The 12,491-nt window shown below is 37.9% G+C and overlaps 1 protein-coding gene across 1 annotated transcript in view; it reads right to left on the bottom strand.

Moving 5' to 3' along the window:
- The window catches only part of LOC130830067 (disintegrin and metalloproteinase domain-containing protein 18-like), an 80,190-nt gene that overhangs the window by 67,552 nt on the left and 147 nt on the right, over positions 1-12,491 (bottom strand). Inside the window, exons 2-3 of the mRNA XM_057696966.1 lie at positions 11,932-12,008; positions 6,725-6,780 (exon numbers count right to left, since the gene is read on the bottom strand). Coding sequence (XP_057552949.1) covers positions 6,725-6,780; positions 11,932-12,008 — 133 coding nt within the window. The remainder of the gene's footprint in view (positions 1-6,724; positions 6,781-11,931; positions 12,009-12,491) is intronic.

Genomic DNA, 12,491 nt, shown 5'->3' with positions numbered 1-12,491 from the left:
ACAAAATCTCGATAACAAATTAGAGAAAGTACAAGAAACAGTTCATAAGAACTCAGAAAAACAAACAGCAATGGATAACAAAATAACTGAAATTAAAAATACTCTAGATGCTATAACCAGCAGAATGACTGAGGCAGAAGAACGAATAAGTGAGTTGGAAGATAGAATGGAAGAAATAAACGCCACAGAGCAGGAAAAAGATAAAAAAATAAAAAGACTAGAAGACAGCCTCAGAGACCTCAGTGATAACCTTAAACGTACCAACATTCGAATTATAGGCATCCCAGAAGAAGAAGAAAACAAGAAAGGGTCTGTGAAAATATTTGAAGAGGTTCTAGTGGAAAACTTCCCCAACATGGGAAAGGAAATAATTCACCAAGTCCAAGAAGCACAGAGAGTCCCATACAGAATAAACCGAAGGAGAAATACACCAAGACACATATTAATCAAACTAACGACAATTCAACACAAAGAAAAAATATTAAAAGCAGCAAGAGAAAAGCAACAAACAACATATAAGGGAAAACCCATCAGGATAACAGCTGACCTTTCTACAGAAACTCTGCAGGCCAGAAGGGAATGGCAAGATATACTGAAAGTCCTGAAAGAGAGAAACCTACAGCCAAGAATACTTTACCCAGCAAGAATCTCATTCAGATTTGAGGGAGAAATCAAAAGCTTTCCAGACAAGCAAAAGTTAAGAGAATTCAGCACCACCAAACCAGCCTTACAACAAGTGCTAAAGGAACTTCTCTAAGTAGGAAACACAAGAAAAGGAAAACACCTACAAATACAAACCCAAAACAATTAAGAAAATGGTCATTGGAACACACATGTCAATAATCACTTTAAATGTAAATGGATTAAATGCTCCAACCAAAAGACACAGACTGGCTGAATGGATACAAAAACAAGACCCTTCTATATGCTGCCTACAAGAAACCCACTTCAGACCAAGGGATACATATAGACTGAAAGTGAAGGGATGGAAAAAGATATTCCATGCAAATGGAAGTCAAAAGAAAGCTGGAGTAGCAATACTCATATCAGACAAATTAGACTTGAAAGTAAAGACTATTAAAAGAGACAAGGAAGGGCACTACATAATGATCAAGGGATCCATCCAAGAAGAACATATCACAATGGTAAATATCTATGCCCCCAATATAGGAGCACCTCAATACATAAGGCAAATGCTAACAGCTATAAAAGGGGACATCGACAGTAACACAATTATAGTGGGAGACTTGAACACCCCACTTACATCAATGGACAGATCATCCAAACAGAAAATAAATAAAGACACACAAGCCTTAAATGACACATTAGACCATCTCGACTTCATTGATATTTATAGGACATTCCATCCAAAAACGACAGACTACACTTTCTTCTCAAGTGCACACGGAACATTTTCCAGGATAGATCACATCTTGGGTCACAAATCAAACCTCAGCAAATTCAAGAAAATTGAAATCATATCAAGCATCTTCTCAGACCACAACGCCATGAGACTAGATATCAATTACAGGAAGAAAACTGCAAAAAATACAAACACATGGAGGCTAAACAATTCACTATTAAACAACCAAGGAATCACTACAGAAATCAAAGAGGAAATCAAAAAGTATCTAGAAACAAATGACAACGAAAACACAACAACCCAAAACCTATGGGACGCAGCAAAAGCAGTTCTAAGAGGGAAGTTTATAGCAATACAGTCCTACCTTAAGAAACAAGAAAATGATCGAATAAACAACCTAACCTTACACCTCAAACAACTAGAGAAAGAAGAACAAAGAAACCCCAAAGGGAGCAGAAGGAAAGAAATCGTAAAGGTCAGAGCAGAAATAAATGAAAAAGAAAGGAAAGAAACCATAAGAAAAATAAATAAAACTAAAAGCTGGTTCTTTGAGAAGATTAACAAAATTGATAAACCATTAGCCAGACTCATCAAGAAAAAAAGGGAGAAGATGCAAATCAACAGAATTAGAAATGAAAAAGGAGAAGTCACAACGGACACCTCAGAAATACAAAACATCATGAGAGCCTACTACAAGCAACTATATGCCAATCAATTGGATAACCTGGAAGAAATGGATACATTCTTAGAAAAATACAATCTTCCAAGACTGAACCAGGAAGAAATAGAAACCATGAACAGACCAATCACAAGTACAGAAGTTGAGGCAGTGATTAAAAATCTCCCAACACACAAAAGCCCAGGACCAGATGGATTCACAGGCGAATTCTATCAAACATTTTGAGAAGAGTTAACACCTATCCTTCTCAAACTCTTCCAAAATATTGCAGAAGGCGGAGCACTCCCAAACTCATTCTATGAGGCTACCATCACCCTGATACCAAAACCAGGCAAAGATGTCACAAAAAAAGAAAACTACAGACCAATATCACTGATGAATATAGATGCAAAAATCCTCAACAAAATACTAGCTAACAGACTGCAACAGCACATTAAAAAAATCATACACCACGATCAAGTGGGGTTTATCCCTGGGATGCAAGGATTCTTCAATATACGCAAATCAATCAACGTGATACATCATATCAACAAATTGAAGGATAAAAACCATATGATGATTTCAATAGATGCAGAAAAAGCTTTTGACAAAGTTCAACATCCATTTATGATAAAAGCTCTCCAGAAAATGGGCATAGAAGGAAATTACCTCAACATCATAAAAGCCATATATGACAAACCAAAAGCCAACATTGTTCTCAATGGAGAAAAACTGGAAGAATTCCCTCTAAGAACAGGAACAAGACAAGGGTGTCCACTCTCACCACTGTTATTCAACATAGTTTTGGAAGTGTTAGCCACAGCAATCAGAGAAGAAAAAGAAATTAAAGGAATCCAAATTGGAAAAGAAGAAGTAAAATTATCACTCTTTGCAGATGACATGATACTATATATAGAAAACCCTAAAGACTCTACCAGAAAACTGCTAGCACTCATTGATGAGTTTAGTAAAGTAGCAGGATACAAAATGAATGCACAGAAATCTCTTGCATTCCTATACACTAACAACGGAAGAGCAGAAAGAGAAATTAAGGAAACTCTCCCATTCACCATTGCAACCAAAAGAATAAAATACCTAGGAATAAACCTGCCTAAGGAGGCAAAAGATCTGTATGCAGAAAACTTTAAGACACTGATGAAAGAAATCAAAGATGACATAAACAGATGGAGGGATATACCATGTTCCTGGATTGGAAGAATCAACATCGTGAAAATGACTGTACTACCCAAAGCAATTTACAGATTTAATGCAATCCCGATCAGATTACCAATGGCATTTTTCACAGAACTAGAGCAAGAAATCTTACGATTTGTATGGAAACGCAAAAGACCCCGAATAGCCAAAGCAATCTTGAGAAGGAAAAATGGAGTTGGTGGAATCAGGCTTCCTGACTTCAAACTATACTACAAGGCCATAGTGATCAAGACAGTATGGTACTGGCACAAAAATAGAAAGGAAGATCAATGGAACAGAATAGAGAACTCAGAAGTAAGCCCAAACACATATGGGCACCTTATCTTTGACAAAGGAGGCACGAGTATACAGTGGAAAAAAGACAGCCTCTTCAATAAGTGGTGCTGGGAAAATTGGACAGCAACATGTAAAAGAATGAAATTAGAACACTTCCTAACACCATACACAAAAATAAACTCCAAATGGATTAAAGACCTACATATAAGGCCAGACACTATCAAACTCCTAGAGGAAAACATAGGCAGAACACTCTTTGACATCCATCAAAGCAACATCCTTTTTGACCCACCTCCTAGAATCATGGAAATAAAATCAAGAATAAACGAATGGGACCTCATGAAACTTAAAAGCTTTTGCACAGCAAAAGAAACCATAAACAAGACTAAAAGGCAACCCTCAGAATGGGAAAAAATAATTGCCTATGAAACAACGGACAAAGGATTAACCTCCAAAATATACAAGCAGCTCATGCAGCTTCATACCAAAAAAGCAAATAACCCAATCCACAAATGGGCAGAAGACCTAAATAGACATTTCTCCAAAGAAGACATACAGATGGCCAACACACACATGAAAAGATGCTCAACATCACTCATCATCAGAGAAATGCAAGTCAAAGCCACAATGAGGTATCACCTCACACCAATCAGAATGGCCATCATCACAAAGTCTGGAAACAACAAATGTTGGAGAGGGTGTGGAGAAAAGGGAACTCTCCTGCACTGTTGGTGGGACTGTAAGTTGGTACAGCCACTATGGAAAACAATTTGGAGGTTCCTTCAAAAACTACAAATAGAACTACCATATGATCCAGTAATCCCACTCCTGGGCATATACCCAAAGAAAACCATAATCCCAAAAGAAACTTGTACCATAATGTTTATTGCAGCACTATTTACAATAGCCAGGACATGGAAGCAACCTAAATGCCCATCAACAAATGAATGGATACAGAAGATGTGGCATATATATACAATGGAATATTACTCAGCTATCAAAAGGGATGAGATGGAGCTATATGTAATGAGGTGGATAGAACTACAATCTGTCATACAGAGTGAAGTAAGTCAGAAAGAGAAGGACAAATATTGTATGCTAACTCACATATACGGAATCTAAAAATGGTACTGATGAACTCAGTGACAAGAACAGGGAAGCAGATACAGAGAATGGACTGGAGAACTCGAGGTATGGGAGGGGGTGGGGGGTGAAGGGGAAACTGAGAAGAAGCGGGAGAGTAGTACAGACATATATATACTACCAACTGTAAAATAGTCAGTGGGAAGTTGTTGTATAACAAAGGGAGTCCAACTCGAGGATGGAAGATGCCTTAGAGGACTGGGGCAGGGAGGGTGGGGGGGAATCGAGGGGGGGGCGTCAAGGAAGGGAGGGAATATGGGGATATGTGTATAAAAACAGTTGATTGAACCTGGTGTACCCCCCAAAAAAATAAAATAAAATAATAAAAAAAAAAAAAAAAAAGAATGACCCTAACATTTTTGTTCTGAGAAACTGGAAGAATAGAGGTGTCACTTACTGAGATAAATTGTGGGAAAGACAAATTTTGGAAAAGGATCAGAAGTACATTTTAAGACACATTAAATATGAGAATTCTAGTAAACCCTTGGTCATCAAAGAAGCAGTCAAATAAATGATTATGGTGTTCACTGGAGAGAAATAAGGCAGAGATATAAGTTTCAGAGTAATCAATACATAAATGTATTAAACCCATAGGTGTAGATGAAATAATCAGGCGATTGAGTATAGTTAGGGGAAAAAAAAAACAAAAACAACAAGATTTAAGAATAGCATCATGGAGTACTCTAAGATTGGAAAGATGAGGAGGAATCTAGAAAACAAACAAACAAAACAAAATCTAAGGAAGAGTGAGCAAAACGGCAAGAGTTAAACCACGAGTCTGTAGTTTCCTGGAAACTGTTATATGGAAGAGACAATGCTCAGCTATAGAAAATGCTGCCCATTGGTCAAGAAAAATGGAGAGTTAAAAAATAACTGGCATTGGGCTTCCTTGGTGGTGCAGTGCTTAAGAATCCGCCTGCCAATGCAGGGGAACACGGGTTCGTGCCCTGGTCCAGGAAGATCCCACACGCCTCGGAGCAGCTAAGCCCGTGCGCCACAACTACTGAGCCTGCGCTCTAGAGCACAGGAGCCACAACTACTGAAGCCCATGCACCTAGAGCCTGTGCTCTGCAACAAGAGTAGCCCCCGCTCACCACAACTAAAGCCTGAGTACAGCAAGGAAGACCCAACGCAGCAAATAAATAAATAAATAAGTTTATTCAAACAAACAAGCAAAAACACCTTGGAGCAGATTGGCAAGACACTGACTTGTTTTAAAAAAAAAATAACCGGCATTTAGAAACATGAGGATCATGGATGATCTTATCAGAAAACATTTTTAATGTAATGGTAGCGACATTAAAGACCAACATGAGTTAGGTGATCATGAATTAGATGAGAATCATCATGGATTAAGTGAGGACAATTTTCTCCAGCCTTATTCAACTACAAAGATGTAGGCAGACAAAATGCAGTTGTTATAAATATATATTTTCAAAGATGTAGGCAGAGAAGAGGCTGAGTCAATTTATATAAAATGTTGAGAAAAAACAAATTAAGAGACTGAAAATAGATTGCTTGTGGCCTGGAGGAGTGGCTGATAACAGGGGTTAAATGTGCAATGGCATGATGGGTCTTATGCAGGGAATGAAATGTTTTAAAACTGACTAATGGTTGATAATTGTAATACTATATTAAAATTATTGAATTATACACTTGTGAGTTTTATGATTACATATATATATTTTACCAAATAAAGTTGTTAAAAATAAATACATATATAACAAATCCTCCATACAAAGTATGCCACTAGTTCAACTTTCCACCAGTAACCACCCAACCTGTCCATATGTTTGATTTCACATTGGATATACTTGATACACAACTTGCTGTACTTGGGTTCAATGGTTTTATACTCTTATTTATATGTAGCTTATTTCTTAATTTGAAAATAACAAGCTGGAAAATAAAAATGCAAAGTTCTCATAGACTTGATTTTCAGGACCTAATGAATCCTAAAGTGAAAAATCGACTAATTAAACAGCCTACATTTCACTGCATTCTTGAATTTATATAAAAACAATTTTAAAAAAGTAAATTCTAAGCTTTAGGGGGAAATCATATCTTACTGTTTTCTGAGATGCAGAGTGTATGGTTTTTTATCAATTGTAATGATATAAGTCACCTACAATAAAGCAAATAAAGACGATTTAGTAAATCAGAAATATATAAAGGAAAAGTATTTTTCATGCAAGTCAAAAAAGATTCACCCAATTCATTTTTAAAAAATATATTCTTCAGAATTTATTGTTCTAAATAGAAAAAATTATAAAGTTTTCTAATAAATTCAGGACGAGGGTGATTAATGTAGTGATGGCTCTTGAAAAGAATAAAGGAAACCCATATTTTGAAAAAGTATAATTTTACCATTTATTAATATTAGATTTTAAATGTTTATATTTAGAAAAAAACATACTCATCCTTAGCCAAAAAGAATGAGGCATGGCCACAGGCTTATATTCTACACCAAATACAATGAAACAGTAACAAGTTTATAAATACCTATATACATACTAACAAACACTAGAGGCACTTTGTAATGCATCACATATAAACTGGGAGGAAAACAGACCTGGGAGAATGAAGCTAGCAGCTCCAGGAATAGGAGCTCTGCTATTACAGGGACTAAGTTATAAAGGCCCTCATCACCTTGATGGGATGGCGTCCAGGAACAGGAGGTGCACACAGTACACAGTACGATAGATTGCTTTTATAAGATCATCAGGAGGGTGAGAGAGTGTCTAGCAAAATAGAGTTGCATGTAATAGAATAACATAGGCATGAAATCAACCTTTGCCATTTAACATAGTATGATCAACAGAGGTATATCCATCCACTTGGCCATATCCTATTGGTTGGAAGGAAGTACATCCATCCACTTGGCCATATCCTATTGGTCGGAAGGAAGTCACAGGTCTTTCCCACGCTCACAGGTGGAGCTTATTCAATGGCTTGAACACTAGATGGAATCACTTGGTTTATTTAGGGTCTGTCCAACATCATGGGCAAAGAACAATGGAAGAGCTGAGGAATAAAGCCCACAGCTCACATAGTGCTGGGAGATAGTCACGGTCTGATCAACCAGGGGAGAAAAATGTCACTGAACATGCATGCCATTCACTAGACATCACAGAAGGGTCCAATTTTAGTGTTAAGGAGAAACTAACTTTAGAGTAAAGGGCTACTCTAAACATTCATCCTAAAGACATTACAAGGCAGCATGAAATTGTCAATCTGATTCATTAAGTAACTTAATTGCCTGACGAAACAAAGTACAACACATTTTAAAGGAAAACCACAGAGCTTCCCTGGTGGTGCAGTGGTTAAGAATCCGCCTGCCAATGCAGCGGACATGGGTTCAAGCCCTGGTCCAGGAAGATCCCACATGCCACAGAGCAACTACTGAGCCTGCGCGCTGGAGCCTGTGAGCAACAACTACTGAGCCCACGTGTCGCAACTACTGAAGCCCATGTGCCTAGGGCCCAAGCTCCGCAACAAGAGAAGCTACTGCAATTAAGAAGCCGGCGCACAGCAATGAAGAGTAGCCCCTGCTCTCCACAACTACAGAAAGACAGTGCGTAGCAACAAAGACACAACACAGCCAATACATAAAAAATTAATTAACTCATTAACTAATTAAAAGCAAAAAAAAACCACAAAATCAATCAAAGAAAAACCACAAAATCAAGCAATCAGCCAAATAAAATTAGCAAAGTTATTAATTCAATCAAAAATACATGGGGATGTGAGATCAGTCTGAAGGCAGGATAAGCAGTTCCTGCTTTATCTTCCTCCCACAGATACACCAAACATAAACTTCGCATGGATCAATTCCCTCTGAGAGAAGTCCAGAAAGTAGCAGAGTGACTCCTCAACACTGGGTGACCTAAAGGCTGATACACACACTCACCGTAAAACCCACCCCTGGCAAAGTGCCTTACAATCAGGAGGGAACTCCCGACTCTCAGTACCTCCCTCAGAACCAAGAGGTTTGGATCAGGCATCCAGCAGCCCAACTTTCAAGGCTGCCACCCAAGAGACTGGCTTCCACTTTGTTCAGAAGCCACTGCGATGTGGCATCCCTGATGCCCCAGACCCCCGTTCCACAAAGAAGCAGTTTTTAAATGTGGGCATGAGCCCTTCCCATAGCTCCCTGTACCGCCCGGGGTCGCATCACAGAGGGAGCAGGCGCAAGCGCACGGCTCCTGCTTTCTCCCTGGAAGGAGTGTGACTGCACACTTTCCCAGCCACAGCTAGAGGGTCCAGCTTCTAATCAGACTGACAGGGATCCTCCCAGTAGCCTGGAAGGGCCAGTGGGCACTTCTCCTGACCACTCCTCCAGGCTCAATCCAACAATAAAACCAAGTTTCCAGTTTCTTGCTGATGGGAGCTTGTCTACGCATCCAGAATCTCAACCTTTTTTTAATGAGGTATATTGATGTACAATATTATATGTTACATGTGTACAACACAGTGATTCATAATTTTTAAAGGCTATACTCCATTTCTACTTATTATAAAATATTGGCTATAGAACCTCAACTTTTAAGGCTGCCACCTGAAGGTTTGGATCCCATACCACTCAGCTCTGAGATCTGACAGGGCTCAGCATTCACAGATGCCCCAGAATCATCTTAAGAGAAGATTTTTATATAGAAGTGCAAGCACTTCTAAGGACTAGCTCCCTGAGCTTAGGGCAGAGGGAACAGGAAAAAACACAAGGGTCCCAACATCTGCATGGAAAGGGTTTGAGTGTCTACTTCCCGGGCTGCTGCCTGAGGGTTGAGCTTGCACCTTGGAGCTGACAGGGTACATCATTAGTAGTCATCTGGGGACTTGAACAGATGGGAGGATATTCCCTGTGCTTTCTTGCTCTGACTCATCCCAACAATAAAACTAATTCTCCAGCTTCTCCCTGAATAGAATTTGTCCATGCATCTAGTGCCCCTGCCCCTAGAGGAACTGTCTATGGAATCACCTAGTTCTGGAAGCTGCCCTGGAGCAGAGAGAACAAAAGAGGCAAAAGATATAAAATAGTCTCTGCAGATGACACAATCTCATGTACAGAAAACCCTGAAGACTATATCAAAAAGCTATGAGAACTAAGAAATGAGTTCAGGAAAGTTTTAAGACACAAGATCAAAATACGAAAATTGGTTGTGTTTCTATATACTAACAATGAACTGCTAGAAAGAAAATTAAGAAAACAATACCATTTTCATTAATATCTAAAGATAAAATACTTAAGAATAAACGTAACCAAGGAGGTGAAAAACGTATACACTAAAAACTAAAAAGCAATTATGAACAGAATTAGAGAAGACACAGAGAAATAGATATGCCATGTTTATGGACTGAAAGGATTAATATAAAATTCTCCAAACTGCCCAAAGTGATCTACAGATTCAGTGCAATTCCTATTGAAATTCCAATGCCATTTTTCACAGAAATAGAGAAAACAATCCTAAAATGTATATAGAACCACAAAAGAATCTTAATAGCTAAAACAACCTGGAAAAAGAAGAGCAAAGCCAGAGATATCACAGTTCACGATTTCAAACAATTTTACAAGGCTATAGCAATCAAAGAGTATCTTACTGACAACAAAACAGACACACAGGTGAATGGAACATAACAACATAAATTTAACAACATAACTTTATACCCAAAGCAACTAGAAAAAGAAGAACAAAAACCCAAAGTCAGTAGAAGGAAATAAGTCATAAAGATCAAAGTAGAAATAAATGAAACAGAGACTAAAACAAACAAACAAACAGTAGAAAAGATCAATGAAACTAAAAACTGGTTCTTTGAAAAGAGAAGCAAAACTGATAAACCTTTAGCCAGACTCATCAAGAAAAAAAGGAGAGGGCCCAAATCAATAAAATCAGAAATGAAAAAGAAGTTACAACTGACACTAAAGAAATACAAAGGACCGTGAAAGTATTACAAACAACTAGAAGCCAATAAAATGGACAATCTAGAAGAAATGGACAAATTCTTAGAAAGGTACAATCTCCCAAGACTGAACCAGGAAGAAACAGAAAATATGAACAGACCATATGTAATGAAATACACATATTTCAAAATACGTAAATGGGTACCGCACACTTCGCATCCTGCATCGTTACGGTAACCGAAGTAAACAACTTGAGGTTTAAAGTGATCATTCAATGACAATATACATACTAACAGAAACAAATCAGAAAAAAAAGAAAATAAACATTTATGTAAATATTTTTTCAACAGAAAGTAGTTTATTTACAATGTAATCAGAGTCACAAATTAAAGCTTAGATTCCATGTCCTAATATTTATAACTTTGACTCCCTTAACATTTGTAGTCCTCATCCTCATATATATATGAGAAAATATATATACTATTTCCAAAGGTTAATGTGAGAATTAAATGAGAGTAGTATATGAAAATACAACTTCTCTAAAGGAAATTATTTGATTGTGATTTTCAAGTACAATTTCACATACATTTAATTTTTATTATAATTGGTCAGTAGTAGGACAGAATCATGATAGGTTCCAACACTGTATTTCCAAATAGAGTTAATGGATTCTTAATTTTTTTTATTTACTCTCATTTCAAAAATTGTTCCTGCAAACCGAAAAAATGTTCTCAGGGTTTCTGCATACTGACCACACCATTTTAACCACATGAAAACCTAAAGCCCTGTATTGTGACTTCTAGTTTGTAATCTAAAACATTATTACTATGCCTATTTGAAGTATTTTAATCAAGAAAACATTCAAGATGGAGTGTCTTCAATTTAATCAGCTTTTAATAGTGGTATGCATTTTTCATCCTCTTTCCCAGTTAATATCTATTTACTGACAATGTTTTCATCATAATCAGGCAAATGTGACATTGCTATTTTTTTCCTTTTACTTTTTTCTCTTTAGCCATTACTTCTAATAAGTCTGATGCTTCTGGGTCAAAATTTGCAGATCTAAATCTTGCTCAAGACCATTTTCTCTGTCACTGTAACAGTGGCCATTAATTTTTTTCATAAATTTCACTGTCACGGTTATTTAATATTGATTTTTTTCTAACAGTATGATTCCTGAAAAGTGTTTGCTATTTCTTGAAAATTGTGAACAAGTGTGTCAAAAGAGCCTGAGAGGTGAAGGGAAGGGCACAGGAGTTAGCAATGAAAATACGTTGCTTTGCAAGTGAATACAAATCAGCACAATCTGATTCAATACAAAGGTAAATAAAATAGTCAAACTTTTAAATTATAAAACCAATATTCTTGATCATTTACCTGCTTCTCTGAATCTTCACTCCCATTTGACCTGATCTTCTGCGGAACTGTCACATGCAGGAATATTCCCTCAGAATCTGTAGTAAGAAAATGGGAATTTTTGCAATAGCGCTCTCAGTCAAGCATGGATTCTTAAGCTTGGGTCCATGGTGGGGTCTACAACTGTTTATCTACATGTGTCCACCGTCCTTTTTGGTCCACAGATTTCAATAGATTTTCAATGGCACACTGAAAATGGCTAAGATGCAAACAAATGAACAAAAATTAGACATTGCAGTTCTACCGGACCATCCTGTTCATTTCCAGAACCACGTTGGGGCCTGTTTCCCCCGGGTCTCTGAGAAATAAATCCAGGGCAGTACCGAACCTCATACATCCTCTGGCCACAGAGTGGGTGACCCAGAAAGACCCTCAGCTGCTGAGACATTGAACCCTTGATGCAGAGGGCGGACTCCTTGGCTAACATCTTCCGTCCCCTGCCCTGGTCGGGGCTAGGTGGGGCGGGGGTGGGGTGTGGGAGGAAGGCACCAGCAGCGAATCTGAGAAAGGGGCGGTAGGGG

Source organism: Hippopotamus amphibius, chromosome 10, assembly GCF_030028045.1.
Source record: "Hippopotamus amphibius kiboko isolate mHipAmp2 chromosome 10, mHipAmp2.hap2, whole genome shotgun sequence".
Lineage (NCBI taxonomy): Eukaryota > Metazoa > Chordata > Mammalia > Artiodactyla > Hippopotamidae > Hippopotamus > Hippopotamus amphibius.
The sequence above is the reverse complement of the archived record's forward strand: the minus strand, read 5'-3'. Positions and strand labels throughout refer to the sequence as shown.